Source organism: Calidris pugnax, unplaced genomic scaffold, assembly GCF_001431845.1.
Source record: "Calidris pugnax isolate Ruff unplaced genomic scaffold, ASM143184v1 scaffold220, whole genome shotgun sequence".
Taxonomy (NCBI): domain Eukaryota; kingdom Metazoa; phylum Chordata; class Aves; order Charadriiformes; family Scolopacidae; genus Calidris; species Calidris pugnax.
In genome coordinates, this window is record NW_015090963.1 from 563,684 (window position 1) to 582,177 (window position 18,494).

At 58.0% G+C, this 18,494-nt stretch overlaps 1 protein-coding gene across 1 annotated transcript in view; it reads right to left on the minus strand.

Annotated features, from left to right (window-relative positions):
• Nucleotides 1-3,454: 3,454 nt before the first annotated feature.
• The window catches only part of ARID3C (AT-rich interaction domain 3C), a 37,000-nt gene continuing 21,960 nt past the window's right edge, over nucleotides 3,455-18,494 (minus strand). The window contains exons 3-8 of the mRNA XM_014952448.1: nucleotides 10,765-10,843; nucleotides 6,609-6,792; nucleotides 6,138-6,382; nucleotides 5,269-5,538; nucleotides 5,001-5,090; nucleotides 3,455-4,159 (exon numbers count right to left, since the gene is read on the minus strand). Of these exons, the coding sequence (XP_014807934.1) occupies nucleotides 4,017-4,159; nucleotides 5,001-5,090; nucleotides 5,269-5,538; nucleotides 6,138-6,382; nucleotides 6,609-6,792; nucleotides 10,765-10,843 (1,011 nt within the window). The 3' untranslated portion in view covers nucleotides 3,455-4,016. The remainder of the gene's footprint in view (nucleotides 4,160-5,000; nucleotides 5,091-5,268; nucleotides 5,539-6,137; nucleotides 6,383-6,608; nucleotides 6,793-10,764; nucleotides 10,844-18,494) is intronic.

Genomic DNA, 18,494 nt, shown 5'->3' on the forward strand with positions numbered 1-18,494 from the left:
CTGAAACGTGATGCTCTGTCCCCTTGGTACCTGGCTTCATGGGTGCCAGGGGTGGGCCTGTCCTCATGGCTGCCGTTGTCGGGGGGTGTCTGTCTGCACGGGAGCCCCCTGTGCCTCTTCACATGCGTGGGGGGCTGCATGCGTGTGCAAGGGCATGTGCATGCTGAAGCGTGTGTGTTCTGCACACGTACGGGCGACTGTGAGTGTGTGTGAGTGTACATGCTCTGGTGCATGCCACTGAGTTTCTGCGAGGGATCACAAGTGATTTGTGTGTGTCTGTGGTGACCAAGCTGCCTGCGTGTCTCCACGCTTTCCCACGTGCTCCCATACGTGCACCCATGAGCATCCATGTGTGTGCTCATGTCTCCATTTCAGCTCCTCCTGGGTCACCTGTGCCCTCTGTGGGCACTGCCCAGGTGCCAGGCTGGGCCAGCACTGCTTGCATCTCGCCTGGTGCAACCTCAGAAGCCCCACAGCCACGCTCCTTGCCTGGCACAGGCAGCATGACGAGGTCCCCCATGCATCAGTGAGCTGCCACTGGGCAGCTTGTGGGGCCAAGCAGCCCCATGAATGGGCTGGCATGGCTCGATTTGGTGACCAATCTGATCCAGCCCATTCTTCAGGGGTCTGATGGGTTCAGGACAACTGTTTGCACCCCAGAAACTTAGGCAACCCTGTGCTAGAGGCAAAGGCTGTGAGGCTGGCTGTGAAACCTCAGGCCCTACATCTGTCACCCCAGGGTATATTTCACTGGTCATACATGATTTACCCTTGGTAAACCCGTGTTGCCCACTTCCAATAACCCCCCACTCTTCAACTTGTTTGGAGATGACATCTAGAATGAGTCTCTCCATTACCTTCCCAGGGACAGAGGTGAGACTAACTGGTCTGTAGTTCCCAGGGTCCTCCTTCTTGCCCTTTTTGAAGACTGGAGTGATGTTGGCCTTCCTCCAGTCCTCAGGCCCTCTCCTGTTCCCCATGACTTCTCAAAGATGATAGAGAGTGGCCCAGCAATAACGTCTGCCAGCTCCCTCAGCACTCGTGGGTGCAACCCATCAGGGCCCATGGACTTATGAATGTCCAGTTTGGCCAAGTGGTCCCGAACCTGGTCCTCCTCTACTAGAGGAAAAATTTCCTCTCTCCATACCATCCCCCTTGCCTCTAAGGCCACAGATTCATGAGGCTGTGGGGATGTCCTGCAACCCCAAACTATTCCCAGTCCAGGCACTGGAGCTCGGCATGTAACACATACCACCCTCCACACTGGTTTGGTTCAGCAGTTCATTTCCTTTAATAGATACACAGAGTGGCGTGGCCGCGGTGGGAGTGCCGGGGGGAGCCCGGTGGTACCGAGCCCTGGTCCCCCGCGCTGAGGTAGAGGTGAGCGTTGCTCCACGCTCGCCTGCTTTGGCACCCAGGGGTGCGAGCGGGTGGGGGAGGTGCCCACACAGCCCCAACGAGGTAGTTTGGAGTGCCCAGTGCGGTGCTCTCCATCTCTCTGCCCCCCCTGGCTGAGGACCCCGTCATCCAGGCGGTATTTGGTGTGTGTTGGGGCACTGCTCAGCCCTCCCTGCCTTGCCCCCAGCAACAAGCTCCTCCCAGTGCAGAAGCCCCACCCCAATATTAAGATACCACCCCCACCTCACCCCAACTGGAGTGATGTTGGCCTTCCTCCAGTCCTCAGCACCTCTCCTGTTCCCCATGACTTCTCAAAGATGATAGAGAGTGGCCCAGCAATAACGTCTGCCAGCTCCCTCAGCACTCGTGGGTGCAACCCATCAGGGCCCATGGACTTATGAATGTCCAGTTTGGCCAAGTGGTCCCGAACCTGGTCCTCCTCTACTAGAGGAAAAATTTCCTCTCTCCATACCATCCCCCTTGCCTCTAAGGCCACAGATTCATGAGGCTGTGGGGATGTCCTGCAACCCCAAACTATTCCCAGTCCAGGCACTGGAGCTCGGCATGTAACACATACCACCCTCCACACTGGTTTGGTTCAGCAGTTCATTTCCTTTAATAGATACACAGAGTGGCGTGGCCGCGGTGGGAGTGCCGGGGGGAGCCCGGTGGTACCGAGCCCTGGTCCCCCGCGCTGAGGTAGAGGTGAGCGTTGCTCCACGCTCGCCTGCTTTGGCACCCAGGGGTGCGAGCGGGTGGGGGAGGTGCCCACACAGCCCCAACGAGGTAGTTTGGAGTGCCCAGTGCGGTGCTCTCCATCTCTCTGCCCCCCCTGGCTGAGGACCCCGTCATCCAGGCGGTATTTGGTGTGTGTTGGGGCACTGCTCAGCCCTCCCTGCCTTGCCCCCAGCAACAAGCTCCTCCCAGTGCAGAAGCCCCACCCCAATATTAAGATACCACCCCCACCTCACCCCAATTAGCTCCATCCCCACCAGTCCCACCGGTTTCCCCAATATCCACCCCACCAGGGCGAATCCCCGGAGTTGAGGACCTGGGGGGCTGAGATGCCACCACCCTGGGGGCTCCCAGGACCCTGGGGGTGTCTCAGGGTGGGGGCAGTGAGCCCAACCAGTGCAGGAGAGCTGTGTCAGGGGGTTTGCAGTGAGTAGGGGGTGTCAGTATACAGGGGATGCAGTGTGCAGGGGCTACAGTTTATAGGGGCTGCAGTGTACAGGAACTGCAGTGTTTGCACTGCGGGTGTGCACAGGTGATGTAATGTGGGCACCAAGGGTGTGTACAGGGGATGCAGTGTGTGCACTGGGGGTGTCTATAGGGGATGCAGTGTGTAGGGGATGCAGTGTATGCACCGAGAGTGCGAGGAATGCAGTATGCATAGAGATGTCTACAGGGGAGACAGTACCTACGAGATGCAGTGTGTGCACTGAGTGTGGCAATTGTGTGCAATGATTGGTGTTCCTCAGGGGTCGGTACTGGGACTGGTGCAGCCCTGAGGAGAAGGACTTGGGGTGCTGAATGATAAGAAACTCAACATGACCCAGAAATGTGCGCTCGCAGCCCAGAAAGCCAATTGCATTCTGGGCTCCATTAAAACAAGAGTGGCCAGCAGGTCAAGGGAGGTGATTCTGCTCCTCTACTCTGCTCTGGTGAGACCCCACCTGCGTCCAGCTCTGGATCCCCCAACATAAGAAGGACACGGACCTGTTGGAGCAGGTCCAGAGGAGGGCCACAAAGATGATCAGAGGGCTGGAAGGCTTCTCCAGTGCAGCAGGCAGGCTGAGACAGTTGGGGTTGTTCAGCCCGGAGAAGAAAAAGCTCCAGGGAGACCTTTAGCAGCCTTCCAATATGTAAAGGGGGCCTACAGGAAAGATGGGGAGGGACTCCTTACCAGGCAGTGTAGTGATAGGACAAGGGGTAATGGTTTTAAACTGAACGAGGGGAGATTTAGATTAGATATTAGGAAGAAATTTTTTACTGTGAGGGTGGTGAGACACTGGAACAGGTTGCTCAGGGACATTGTGGATGCCCCATCTCTGGAGATGTTCAAGGCCAGGCTGGATGGGGCTTTGAGCAACTTGCTCTGGTGGGAGGTGTCCCTGCCCATGGCAGGGGGGTTGGAACTACATGATCTTTAAGGTCCCTTCCAACCCAACAGCTCTATGATTCTACATGAAGGACCCGGTGTGTGCACTGAGGTGTGTATAGGGGCTGCAGTGCAAGCACTGAGGTGGGTGTAGGGGCCACAGTGTACACTTCTGGGTGTCTATAGGGGCTGCAGTGTGTAGGGGATGCAGCATGCGGGGTCAGCAGGAGCTGTATGGGGTGGGGGGGGAGGGGGGTGTCACCTGGGGGCAGCACCTGGGAAGGATAGTGCGTGTGTCGGAGGCCACACACGGGGAAGGAGTCCCACACATGGGGGGTAAGGGGGAAAAGGGGCCACGTGGCTGCTCACAGCCTTGCACGGACACAGCTCAGTATTGAAGCAAGAGGCACCTTCGGGTCCCCCCATCCCATCTTGCTGGCTCAGCTGGGTCACGCAGCTGAGCCCCCCAGGCCCTGGGGATCCCCAATTGCTTTCAGGGTTGGGGGGGGCATATCCCCTACGGTGAGGAGCTGGCAGGAGTGTGGCTGTGCGAGGGGGCTGGGACCAGTGGGTTCGGGGCGGGCATGGGGTTCGGCCGGCTCTGGGTGCTTCCTCCACCTGGTGCCGGAGGGGCTGGGGGGCGGCGGGCAAACAGGACACCTGGGGAGCAAGATAAAGGGGGTTAGGGCAAGCCCAGGGCTGGGGGCTCTGCTCTCCTAGCCCCCAGCACCCAGGTCAGAGAGAGGGAACTAGCACCTCTGGGGGCTCCAGCCCCACCTGGGGCTGTCCTCTCTATCACGCATGGTGCCTCCCCCAGCCTAGCCATCCCTGCCCTGCGTGGGGCAGCCCCAGAGTGGCCCAGGACCATTTGGCTGACAGGCCAGCCTGCTGATTAGTCCTGACCTTTCCATCTTGTTAAATATGTAAGTCATGAAAGAAAAGCCATTGATTTCAACTGGGGCTGTCTCAGTGAGGCAGGCAGGATCCTAGGGGCACGAGGTGAGCTAAGAGACAGGTAGGTGCACACCATCACCCCAAAGGAGCCTCTGCCCTAGCAAACCACCCCAACATCTTCCCCTGCACCCAACACTGTGGTCTGCAATCAGCCAACCCACACACCCACCCAGTGACCCTCTGGGCAAACCAGCACCGGGTGACCCCAAATCCAGTCCCTGTTTGTAGGACCCTGTGGTTGGGGGATGACCCCAGGTGCCTTTTTGTACTTCTCAGCCTGAGTCCCTCCATCCATCCATCCATCCATCCATCCATCCATCCATCCCCCACTTTGGCCCTTCATTGCTAGCTCCTGCTGGGGGACAATTTCCAGCCTCGCTGACCCCCTCCTTCTCCTGCCCCCTCTCCCCAGGCCCTGCCACTTCATTACGATGGATTTTATAGTAAAGACATCAGATTGAAGGAAGGACTTGCTGGCCAGGCAGTGGCTATAAGTTATTGGATTTCCCGGCCGCAATTACACGGGCCAAGCGGCCCTTCTATTTACCTGTGTAGACAACTCCATTTATTTCTATTGACATGTTGATACTGCTAATGCCGTTGGTGGACAGGTTCAATGCAGTCTCCTGTCTGTCATCTGGGGAAAGGAAATACCAATATGAGCATTAAGAGAAACAGAAACAAGAACCTGCCCGAGAGAGAGAAGCCGAGTTCCAGTCTCTCCGGGCATTCATGCTCCTTTCCAGTCGCTGCTACTCCCTCCTGGGGTGCCAGGGGATGGGGTGACCCAAGCTTGAGGTGTTGCATCCCTCTACCTCGGTTGGAGATCTTGACATTCATGGGGAACTGGGAGGCCACGGCCAGGAGGTTGTGCTGCAGTGCGTGTTGCACCAGCCGCTGCTGCTCCTCCACCGTCAGGGCCACTTTCTTCTCCGGGGGCTCCCCCGTCTCCAGCTTCTCCCGTAGCTGCTCCAGCACCACTGCTTGCGAGGCGGCTGCTGCTTGGGCCGCTGCGAGGTGGTGGCCGGCCAGTCCCACTGGGATAGCGATGCGTCCCGGCACGGCTGCTGCCAGCACACCATCCTCTGCAACGACCAAGAGAGCTCAGCACATCCCCCCGTCACCACCCCATCTCACCATCCCCAACCGGTGCCACCTCCATCCCAGTAGCATGGGCATCTGGGCTTGGTCCTCATCCAAGCCCAGGATAAATAATCACAGAATCACAGAATCACAGAATCTTCTAGGTTGGAAGGGACCTTAAAGATCATCTTGTCCAACCGTCAACCTAACTGACAAAAATAGACACCCACACAACAAACAAGGAGCATCATCACTAAACCATACCTCCCAGCACTTCATCAACCCGTCTTTTGAACACCCCCAGGGATGGTGCCTCAACCACCTCCCTGGGCAGCCCATTCCAATGTCTGATAACCCTTTCAGTGAAAAAAATTTTCCTAATATCCAGCCTGAACCTCCCCTGGCGCAACTTGAGGCCATTTCCTCTTGTCCTGTCACCTGTGACAAAATAAGCCTTTCTCCGTCTCAGAGAGGGACTAAAAGAACAGAATTGTTCCTATTTTCCCCAAGCAAAAAGGGCAAGAGCAGAGAAGGAACATCCCCGTTGCCAGAGCAGTGTCCACCCCAAGGGAGAGATGTCTGCCACGTGGTCCTCACCCACCTTTCTTCACAGCGTGCACTTGGCTGAGCTGGTTGCAGCTGTGTGTGGAGATGCTAAGAGCTGGCAGAGGCATTTTGGGGGAGCCCAGCAGGGTTGGGGTGCCGGCCGGTGAGTAGTTGAAGAGCGCCGTGCCGAAAGTCTGCCTCCGTCCCTCCCGACGGTTGCTATCGATGGCGGCCTGGAGCTCCCCGGGAGAGCTGAGCGCCCGCTTCTCACATTCGTAGGGATACAGGTACTTCATGTATCTGCTCAGGGAGAGGGACAGGATGAGACACAGCATCACCTGCCTCTCGGCCAGCCCTGTTCCTAGTGGGAACCAGGGTGGGGACGGCACCTGGGAAGGGGCAGAGCCCTCTGTCCCGCTTTGGGGGCCACAAGCAGCACCCTGGTGGGGAGCCTGGAAGATCCAAGTGAAATTCAGTGAAATTCAGTGTGTGGCCCCCCAACCCGCTGCCATTGCCAGGCACTCACTGCGTGCGGAGGGTGAAGGCAGCGCTGGTGATGGAGGTAGGTAGGTTGAGGCCCTTGGTGATCTCCCGCCAGATCTTCTTGTTGATGACTTCGACCAGGCCACCCTTGTCCGTCACCAGTCGGTACAGTGTGTACAGGTCCAGCACTTGCTTGGCCATGATGGGGATGCGGTTCACGGGCGTCCCTTCCAGCCGCACACGGAGGGGGAAAGAAAAGGGCATGGGGTGAGCCCAGAGGGACTCTCACTCCTTGGGGACAGAGCCCCCACCTTGTTCCTACCACCACTGCAGGTCCCAGCTGCCCCCAAGGGGAAGACATGTCTCTTTGTGCCCAAGTGAGCCCTCATGGGCATGGGGGGTGCTGGCAGGACCCTTGGGTGTCTGGGAGAGCAGTGCCATACCTGTGAGCAGGACAGACCCCAGGATGCTGGCACAAGGTCTCCATTGATGGAGCTGTTGGTATGCTCTCAGCTGGGATGTGGGGGCATGGTGGGATGGGCAAAGGGACTCCTCCAGAGCCCCTTAAAGAGGGTTGTCCCTGACAACTCTTAGAGCTCCCTATAGAGCATCTGCCTCCAGCTTCTGTCAGAGCATCCTCTTTCTCCGCTCTCTTTCAGAGCCCCATAAAGAAACCTACCTCCACCTAAACTTTATAGAAGGACTCACTCTGTAACCCTCTCTGGATGGGGGCTCTCCCCATAACCCTTCTGGAGGGACTCACCCTAAAACCTCCCAGTTGAAAGGTTCTCTCTCTTAAAAATCACCTGCAGAGACCCATATAGAGGGACATCCCCATGAATCCCCAGAGAGACTCCCCACCCCCACAGATCCTCCCAGCAGCCCCTGACTGCTTGAAGGCCTTCAGTGCCCCCCCACCAAGAGACCTGACCCCAAATTCCCTTCCAGTGTCCCCGGTAAAGACCCTACCTGTGCTCCCCCCCCAGCATCACCTCCACACCAAGGCCATGGGGCAATGGAGCATGGGGTCACCAGGGATCTGTGAACCCCGCATGGACCAGCATGATCCCAGAAGCCCCCAGCACTGTTTACCCCCCCCCTCCACACTTTTCCAGGACACCCAAATAGCCTCAGAGCTGTGCTCTGCCTCATGGCACCTCGGGGCAATGGTCCGGGCAGTGGTTGGGAGCTGCAGCAGGGCAGAGGAGGGATGAGCATCCCATCCCATCTCATCTCGTTCCTGTCCCATCCCACCCATATTTATTCCTCCTGCGGGGTGGCGGGGCACAGGCGCTATTGGAAAGCCATCCATTTGGCCGGGGGAGGCTGTCACGGCTGCGCTCCGCACCTCAAACAAAGCCGTCACTCACCGCCATCCTCCAGCATCCCTAATTTATGGCCCCGATATCGGCTCGGCTTCTTCACATAAGCCTGAAAAATGAGCTCTTTTTATTCCTTTACTGAGTTCATTTAACTTTTTTTTTTTTTTTTTTTTTAAAGAGAACAAGATATGCATCTCTCTAATATTCAAATTTGTTTATCATAAAGTTTATGTTATTTTTTTAAATGGTACCTACCAATTTTAGTATGTTTCAATGGAGTTCTTTTTTAAAGCAAGTTCACAACATTCTTTACACGTGCTCAAAAATTAGCTCTAATCTAAAGTTCAGTGTCAACAAAATCAATACCTAGTAGCTGTTGTTCGCCTGGTCAGGAAGGGGGAGAGGAGTTTATCCTCCTGGGAAAAAGGCAAGAGATATCGACTCGATATCTGCTGGCGGTCGCTCGCCAGCCCTGCCCGGGAGCTGCTGGCATCACCACATCACCTCAGGGGGGGTCCGACTCCAGGGCTCCCCATCACCCCGACATGCCAATGAGTTTGCAGGGTCTCAGCCCGCAGCTGATAGCCCACGAACTTCTTTTCTCTCCTTCCCCCCTCCTAAAGCTGTGGTGGCTAATTAAAGTGGCTTGCCATCAATCTTGGGGCTGCATGGGGCAGGCAACCGGTGCCCGTCCTGCTGACAAAGGGACTTGTCTGCATTCCAGCAGAGTGATGGCCCCAGCCCTGGCCAGGGTGAGCGGCACAAAAGCCTGGGGAGGTGAGGCAGCCATTGTGGCGCTGCAATTAGCTCCTTGATGAATTAATGGCCCCGTGTTATCAGCAGAGCCCTTGGCTCGGTAGAGGAACAGGAGGGTCCTGGACCCTGAGTGAGCAAAAGCAGAAATAGTGCCCCTATAACCCAGCTCACCACTTTTGAGAGTGCCACGGAGACTGGGGCATGCAAATGACATGCCTCACTGCCTGCACCCCATGTCTGATGGGGGAGATACCATCACCCCCATCTCATCCCTGCTCCCCCGGATCCCTCCCAGCAGTCATCCCCACCTGCCACTGGGTCTGGAGTGTCCCTGCCCCGTGCCACAGGGTCCCCAATGTTTCCCCAGCCCCGCTCATTTTCCGCCTCACTGACAAATGCCCTGACAGACAGGGGGGCACACACAGCCCCTTTCTTTAGGGCTCACTTCAGGGGCATCAATCCACCTCGGGGACACAGCCCAGGGGTTGCAGCCCCTGCCCATGCACCCCTGGGTGCCCCAGCAGCACCCGGTGCTGGCTCATGGGTGCTGCTTCTCAGCCAGGTCCTGATGGCCCCGGTAATGCTGTCCCTGCCCCGCAGCCCCCTGCCCCTTTTCTCTTTGCTACCCATCTCCAAAATCCCCCAGTCCTCCAACAGGCGCACTCACATCTGCATTTGCACACCCACAACACCCACACTCATACACCCGGACCTGCACACCTGCCTGCCCTCCCTGGGCAGATGCCACCCTTTCAGAGGAGGTGTGGGATGAAGGGGACAGGAGCGGGGACACCTGGACACAGAGGGATGAGGAGCAGTGTTGGCAGGGAAGCATCAGGCTCCCTCCCTCCTCCCTGCACCACCAGGCGTTTGCTTAATTAGCCCCGGCCCCAATGGCGAGGGAGTTAATTAGCTCTGGAAAGAGAGATAATGAAGCTGCGGAACAGCCCATGAATCTTGCAGCTGATGGATGGTGGGGGGCTGAGGCAGTGCTGATGCTCCCGCTCGCTCCCCACAGCCCCGCACCAGGGACAGGGGGACGAGGGGACACCCGTGGGACAGCAGCCAGCCCCCCAACCCATCTCCAGATTGGCTCTGATGTGAACCCCAAGGCCATGCCAGCCCCCAGCAGCACAGCCCAGGGTGAAACGAGTTTGAGGAGTCTCAGCCCCACCCAAAAGTTGATCGCTGCCACCCCACAGGCAGGTGGGCACCCTCACCACCCTTCCCGTGGGGCGACTGTCCCCTTCTGCCCACCCTCGCCCCACACACGCAGCCAGCCCTGCCGCTCCTGCACCCTCCCCCCTAGCCTTCCCCCGTTAATTAGCTCGGCATTAACCTCTGCCTGGGGTTTACTGGCTATTGAGCGGTATGTTCATTAATCCACACACCGGCAAAAGGCTCTAATTAATACGGCCGGCCACACGCCCGCGCTCGGCAACTTTTAATTGTTGCAGGCCAGGCTGGGGAGGGCGAAGGTTAAAGCATTTATCGAGTCCCCAGGAGCCGGCTCGGCCCCCCATGCCGATAGCAAAGATTTCCGATGCGGCCGGGGCCGGCTGGAGAGCCCTTAACCCCTGGGCGGCCGGTGCTGCCTGGGCCACTGATCCCACTCCTGCAGCATCACCCGTGCTGGTAACGGGCATCCTCACTGGGCATTGCTAATGGGGAGCACTAATGGGCATCTCTAATGGGCACTGCCAAGGGCATCCCCACCAGGCACCTCTCCAAGGCCCTGGAAACAGGCACTGCTAATGGGCATCATTCATGGGTTTTGCTAAGGGTTGTCACCAAGGGGTATGCTCATGGGGACCCCCACCGGGCACTGCTAGTGGGCATCGGCAATGGGCATCACCACTGGCCACATCTTCAGGGTCTCAGGGGAGCTGCTGTGGCCAGCAGGCACCCTGTGATGGGGTCAGCCTTGGGGAATGGGGGCAAACCTGCTGCGTGAGTTTATGCCTGTGTGTGTAGGAGATGGTGGGGAGAAGCCTCACAGGACCTGCCTAGGGGTGCTTGTAGAGACCCACAGCAGCTCGGTGCCTCAGTGGACCATGCTGTGAGCCCCCACCCCGGCAGCTGGGGTCAGGGGTGCCAGCAGTGCCCACCCCAACCACCCACCTTTACCTCTCTTCTGCATGAAACCAAAGAGGTCGTCCAGGAACTCCTTGCGTTTCGGGTCCTCGTCCAGTTCATAGAGCTGGGGGTGAGAGAGAGAGGGGTCAGTGCTGCAGGCACACATGGGAGCAGGAGGCAGAGGGGGGACAGTGCCAGGGGCAGGACCCTGCCTGTGCCAGGACCCAGCACCACCCCTGGCCTCCCCTGCCCACTCTGCCAGCAACGGGAGGTTCTCTCTGCCCCATGGACAGGACCCCCTGGTGCAGCCTCCATGCTGGCAGTGTTGGGCTCTCCACACTCCACTGTTTTGACCCTTGCTGCAGAGAATCTGTGTCTGTGCCTCAGTTTCCCTGGCCTTCACCTCTATAGGTTTCAGCCTGGGAAGGTGATGCCAATGTAGGGGGGGGCAGCAGCAAATCCCAGGGATGCTCAGCCCTGCTCTGGCTCAGCACTGCCCAGTGCCAGTGTTCAACAGGTCACAGCACAGTGACATCCTCATCTGCAGGGAGATCCACCCACCCACCAGTCCTGGGGCAGGGGGAGCTGGCAGGACCATAACTCTGGGTGCTGCTGAGGGAGCCCCAAGTGCCAGAGCTGCCCCACAAGACCAGGGTGACAAGGGCTATCGACGACCTGATAAGCACAGCCTGAGCCACATCACCATGAGACAGGGCCTGATTGATGGCCAAGGACAGTGTGAAGCAACTCTGCAAAGGGACACACTGCCAAATCCTCCTCCCTCAGCAGGGCACGGGGACCTCAAAGCCATCTCCCCTGGCCAGGTGTGGGGCCCCCAAATCCATCTTCCTTGGCTGCACACTGGGACCAGGGTGTTAGCACAGCACTGACACGTCCCTGCAAGGCACCAGGACTTCCCACAGCGGGTGTGTGGGTGCAAAAAGCAGATATCCATGCACTGTGCTCAGGTGCAACAGTGGGTGCAGCGCCGTGTGTGCCCCAACACTGGCCCTCGTGTGTCCCAGCAAGTTTGTGGGTGCAGTGGCACACGTGCAAGCCGGTGGCAGTGCACACAGTTGCACAGACGCACACGTACGGTGGTGAGGATACTTCTGTGTGTTGGGAGGATGCAGGTCAAGATGGCACGGACACGGGTCCCCGTGCTGAGCCGAGGGGAGGGCAGTGGGGAGGTGAGAGCAGCCCCGACACCGGGGACGCGAAGCGCCGGCTCCCTGAGAAAGCCAGGGCTCGCCTGATTCCAGCACAGCGCCTGGGTGACCATGACAAATTGGAGCCCACCAGATCGATGGCCCAGCAGTAAAAGTCAGAGCACATGAAGGAAAAATTAGCACCAATCGAAGGCGCTATAGACACCAATTCCTCCCAGCGAGCCTGGTAAGAATTTAAAGCCATTGAAAAGAAACAAAACTCAGCAGTCCAGAATGGATTTCCAAAACATATACAAAGAAATGCAAGCTGGAAAACAAAGTCAGGCACAAAATAGAGTCGTTTAAAAAACAATTGTGCTGGGAAAGGCCGTTAAAAACCAATAGAAAGGGAGCGCACCCCCCCCTTTCAACAGAGCACATCATTCACCGGGCAGATAAAGGGAGCTGGGCTGCAGGGATGGGGGGGATGCAGGGATGTGATGGGGACACATGAATGCAGGGATATGTGGATGCAGGGACAGGGGAATGTGGGGATGTGAGGATGCAGGGACCTGGGGGACATGGATATGTGGGGATGGAGGGATCAGGGGACACGGAGACACACAGAGATGTGGGGATGCAGGGACCTGGGGGACATGGATATGTCGGGATGGAGGGATCAGGGGACACGGAGACACACAGGGATGTGGGGATGCAGGGAGCTGGGGGACATGGAGATGTGAGGACGCAGGGATGGGGGACATGGGGACACACGGATGCAGGGATGCTCCTACAGACACCCCACAGTTCCCATCACTGGACAGACACAACTAATGCAGTCCCCATCTAACCCCTGGGTGCTAGCTGCCTGTCCCTTGTCTAACAGACGGGTGCTACTGCCTGCCCCTAACCCTCACTACAGGTGCTATTGCCCAGCTCCAAGATGCTCCATGGTGCTCCATCCCTGCCCCTTCCTTGCTCTCTGGCCACCACTTACCTATCCCCTCTTTGCAGCAGGGTGCTCTTGGGGTGCCCCAACCCATGGGTGCCAGCACCTTGTCCCTCCCCTCCACCAGGGTGCTACCTGCCCCGCTCTGTCACGGAGACACACAGGGATGTGGGGATGCAGGGAGCTGGGGGACATGGAGATGTGAGGACGCAGGGATGGGGGACATGGGGACACACGGATGCAGGGATGCTCCTACAGACACCCCACAGTTCCCATCACTGGACAGACACAACTAATGCAGTCCCCATCTAACCCCTGGGTGCTAGCTGCCTGTCCCTTGTCTAACAGACGGGTGCTACTGCCTGCCCCTAACCCTCACTACAGGTGCTATTGCCCAGCTCCAAGATGCTCCATGGTGCTCCATCCCTGCCCCTTCCTTGCTCTCTGGCCACCACTTTGCAGCAGGGTGCTCTTGGGGTGCCCCAACCCATGGGTGCCAGCACCTTGTCCCTCCCCTCCACCAGGGTGCTACCTGCCCCGCTCTGTGCCCGCTCTCCATCGCCTGCCCCTTCCCAGGAGCTCCTCAAGCCATTGATTCCGGTAACTAGGTCAGGCTCGGAGCTGAGCTCCACGGGGGCTGCTTTGATTTCTGCCCTGGGAAAGCTGTGTGAGCCAGGCGTTGCCTGCGTTCCCCTGCCTGCAGCAGAGCTCCGACCCCCACTGCTCCACACCCAACCCTTTCCCACCCCCTGCCATCTCCTGGCTTGTCAAAGCAGGAGCAAACCCCCCCCAAACTAGCAACGGCTGACCATGCCCACCACCATCCCGGGGGGGACAACCCAGGTTGAGCAGCACTCGCAGCTCTGCTGGACCCTGGGGTGCTCCTCACACTTCTGCTCCCACCAGGGCAGGCAGGATCCCACCCGGCGCGTGCCACCACTGCCCCCAGCCCCCGGAACAGGTGTGACCTCCGAGTGTCGGGATCTATTTTTCCACCATTTATTAACCTCTAACCTTTTATCTGCGGGGCACCCAGATGCAAAAACACATTACATCAAACAGGGGAGCAAAGGTCAGCTTTTAAGTGGAGATGAGAGTGGAGCCGAGTAACAGGGGATGCAGCGGGTGCCCCATGAGATTTGGGGATGCTCAAGGTGGAGAGGAGGTGGTTTTGGGGGGATTCTTGCTGACAGGGGGGCGGGCTGGGTCCCAGCCAAGGCTGGTGATGGGATCCAGGTGCCACAGGTTCACGGGGGTGCCATGGGGTGGCATGGGTGGTGGTCTGCTACAGCCTCCAGGCATGGAGGGGCCCACAAACACCCTGAGGACCCTTACCTAAGGAAGGAGCCAGCTCCATCCCCTACCCAGGGCACCTCGCCCTGATGTTCACCCTCTTCCTCCTGCAGGGTGGGCACTGGGGGCCCCGTGCCACCTCACTTCGGGGGGGACTGACTGTCTAAGTGGCAGAACACACCCCCCCAGGGTGATACATGGTCACACACATCTTGTGTGGTGTACACAACCCCACACGGGCTGACACAACCCCACATGGGTGTGCACAACATTGTGTGGGTACACACAACCCCACATGAGTGTGTACAACCCCTCATGGATAACTCCACACAAGCACATGCACAACCCTGTGCGTGCACACACACCTCCACCCCAGGGGCACACACAAGCTTGCGTGGGCACGTACATCCCTGCACAAGCATGCACAACCCTGCATTGGTGTTGCACCACCCCTGCACGGGCACAGGGAACATCAGGTGAGAGTGCACAGCCCTGTACACACACACACAACCTGCACAGGCACAAATCCCTGCACAGGCAATACATACAACTGCGTCTGGACGTGCACAGCCTCCTATGGGCAGGAACAGCCCCAGGTGAGAATGCACAGCCCTTTCATGGGCACACACCCTAGATGTGCACACACAACCTCAGGTGGGCACGCACTACCCCAAAAAGAGCACTCACAACCCAGCTGTCCTGGCACCTATGGGGCAGTGAGGTGGATTGAGGTCCTGGCTGTGAGACAGAACTCAGAGGGTTGTCATTAATGGAGCAGGACCAAGTTGGAGGCATGCAACCAGCGGTGTCCCCCAGGGGTCAATACTTGGCCCAGTCCGGCCCAACTTATTCATCAATGACCTGGATGAGGGGTACATACAACTGCATCTGGACGTGCACAGCCTCCTACAGGCAGGAACAGCCCCAGGTGAGAATGCACAGCCCTTTCATGGGCACACACCCCAGATGTGCACACACAACCCCAGGTGGGCACACACTACCCCAAAAAGGGCACTCGCAACCCATGAGTGCCAGCTGTCCGGGCACCTATGGGGCAGTGAGGCGGATTGAGTCCTGGCTGTGTGACAGAACTCAGAGGGTTGTCATTAATGGAGCAGGACCAAGTTGGAGGCCTGCAACCAGCGGTGTCCCCCAGGGGTCAATACTTGGCCCAGTCTGGCCCAACTTATTCATTAATGACCTGGATGAGGGGACAGAGTGTATCCTCAGCAAGTTCACTGATGACACCAAACTGGGAGGGCTGGCCAACACTCCAGAGGGCTGTGCCACCATCCAGCGTGACCTGGACAGGCTGAAGCTGGGCAGACAAGAACCTAATGAGGTTCAACAAGAGCAATTGTAAGGTCCTACACCTGGGGAGGAAGAACCCCAGGCACCAATACAGGTTAGGGGTGGATCTTCTGGGAAGTACTACTGAGGGAAAGGATCTGGGAGTCCTGGTGGGTGGCAGGCTCTCCATGAGCCAGCAATGTGCCCTTGTGGCCAAGAGGGCCAATGGAATCCTGGGCTGCATAGGGAAGAATGTGGCCAGTAGGTCGAGGGAGGTCATTGTCCCCCTCTACTCTGCACTGGTGAGGCCACAACTGGAATACTGTGTCCAGTTCTGGGCTCCCCAGTTCTAGAGGGACAGGGAACTACTGGAGAGAGTCCAACGTAGGGCAACTAAGATGATGAAAGGATTGGAGCACCTCCCTTACAAGGAAAGGCTCAAAGAGCTGGGGCTCCTTAGCCTGGAGAAGACAAGGCTGAGAGGAGACCTCATCTACGTTTACAAGTTCCTAAAGGGTGAGTTGAAGGATGTTGGAGCCAGACTCTTTTCAGTGGTTTCCAGCGATAGGACAAGGGGCAACGGGCTCAAGCTGGAACATGGGAAGTTCCACTCAAATATGAGGAAAAACTTCTTCACATTGAGGGTGACAGAGCCCTGGAACAGGCTGCCCAGGGAGGTCGTGGAGTCCCCTTCTCTGGAGATCTTCAAGACCTGCCTTGATGCAGTCCTGAGTGATGTGCTCTGGGCAATCCTGCTTTAGCAGGCGAGTTGGACTAGATGATCTCTAGAGGTCCCTTCCAACTCTGACAATTCCGTGAATTTGTGAAATCCCAAAATGGGCACTCACAACCCCAGATGGGACTGCAGAACCCCATTCAGACAAGCACAACCCCAGATGGGCACACACAGCCCCAGACGGAAGGACACAACAACCATATACAGGCACACACAGCCCCATATGGGTGTGCACAGCCCCATACGGGCATGCACAGCCCCAGACAGGCCTCCCCCCCCTGGCTGGACCCCCCACACCCCACAGGGGTGCACACCACCCCAGTGCATCCCCCCACCTTGCCCCTCGGAGCAGCCGGGCCGGCCTTGCCCGGGGACAGTTGTGCAATGTGAGCAGCGGCTCCTGCTTGCGGTGACCTATGAGCAAGGACCCTTTTAATCGTGTTTGTATTGATATAATTAGTAACTCATTTAACGCCATCGATGTAACTATATTCCTCTATAAACAGAAGTATTAAACTGTCAAGCCCGGGGATCGATACCCCGCCGGAGCGCAGCGCAGCTCTGCTCTGCCGACCTCGGGGACCCCCATCCACGGTCCTTGGCTCCCCCAAAATGTTGCGGCAACCTCAGCCTCCCCCACCTTTGCCCGGCACCACCACTTGGATGCTGGTGTGAGGCCAGAGTTGGGGTATCCTTATCCCCCAACCCACCCTGGATGCAGCTCTGGGGACCCCGCTCCCTCCCGCCATCCCATTGCCATGGCGACGTCTTTATTCCTTAAGGGATGGGGATAACGGGGCTTGTCGGGCAGGTTAAAGGTCAGTGGGTCGAACATGGTTTATTAAAGGGACGAGAATAGACCTTGTGCCTCCCCCTCCTCCTCACCGCAATTAAATAACATCGTTAGCACCTCTCACTGAGCGGGGAGATGCCCCTGCCAGAGCTGGGGGGACATGTAGGTCTGGAGCTGGGGTCCTCGGCACCCCTTAGCCCAGCTGATCCCCTGAACAGGGGAAGGATGTGGTGAGGTGCTAAGCGAGCCACCCCCATGGACCCCCCCCAGGGCCCTGCTGCCAAAGGAAACAACAGCAGCAGGACCCCCCGCAGCCCCTGCTCAGCTGCCACCTCCTGCTGGCAGCGAGGGCTCAGATCGGCAACCAGGATTTAATCCACTTAATACAAGTCATATCGATCTCAGACCCTGCTTGGCTCCCCCCCTGCCAACCCCTTCCCCCCCCAACAAACCCTGAGCCGCTTAATATGCACTGCATTGATTAGCTGCACTGCTAATTTTTCCATCTGGCCGCTGTTCACGCAGGGAGCTCAGGCGATGCTCATCCCCATGCACCCCCCCCCAAGCTTCCTGGGGTGCAGCTGCACGCCCTGGGTGGCCAACCACTGACAGGCTATTCTGGTGTCCTTGCACCCCTCCGGAGCATCACTGTCACCTCTGAGATGGGGGTGCCTGACTTCAAGCTGGAGGGGAACAGATTTAGACTGGAGATTAGGAGAGGGTTCTTCACTGTGAGGGTAGTGGAGCACTGGAACAGGTTGCCCAGGGAGGTGGTTGAGGCCCCATCCCTGGAGATATTCAAGGTGAGGCTCGACGAGGCCTTGGGCAACCTGGTCTAGTTGGGGGTGTCCCTGCTGACTGCGGGGAGGCCAGACTAGATGACCTTTGGAGGTCCCTTCCGGCCTATGATTCTATGATTCTATGATTCTATGATTTTATGATTCTATGATTCCTTCCCCGGGGAGATGGTGCATGGCCAGGCACTCGGAAACTGGGGTGTCCCCCTCATTGTGTCCTGATGGCATAGTGGGGCAGGAAAGCCATCAGCACCTCAGCCTACCCTGCAAGCTTTCAACCACAGGGACAGGCTACTCCCAGTTGATGCACAGCCCTGAGCACCCCAAGATGCAGGGACCCCAACAGTCAGAACCTCCCCAGTGTCCCCCCCAGACACACCAGGGGCACACCTAAAGGAGCCAAGGGCTTGCAAGCTCCCCCCCACCCCATCCACATTGCCGGAGCTGGGGGGCAGTTCACTCCCCGCCGGGCACAAACCACCCCCTGACCTTGCAAGCCAACACTCGCCTCCGCCACCAGTCGTTAATAAGTTAATTGGTTACGGGATGGCTTTGCCCAGACGCCGGCTGCATTCTGAAGCGCTGCCGGCTCTGAGTGGGCGGGGGGGGGGAGGCGGGGGGGGGGGGTGCCGGCTCTGCCCCTCCGAGCCTTTCATCACGCTTAATATTTAACGGTGCTTTATAGAGCAGGCAGGTTTAATCAGCGCTGATAATGCGGCGGATCCGGCAGGTCATTAAAACCCCCCGCTCCCCGCATCGGCGGGGGGCG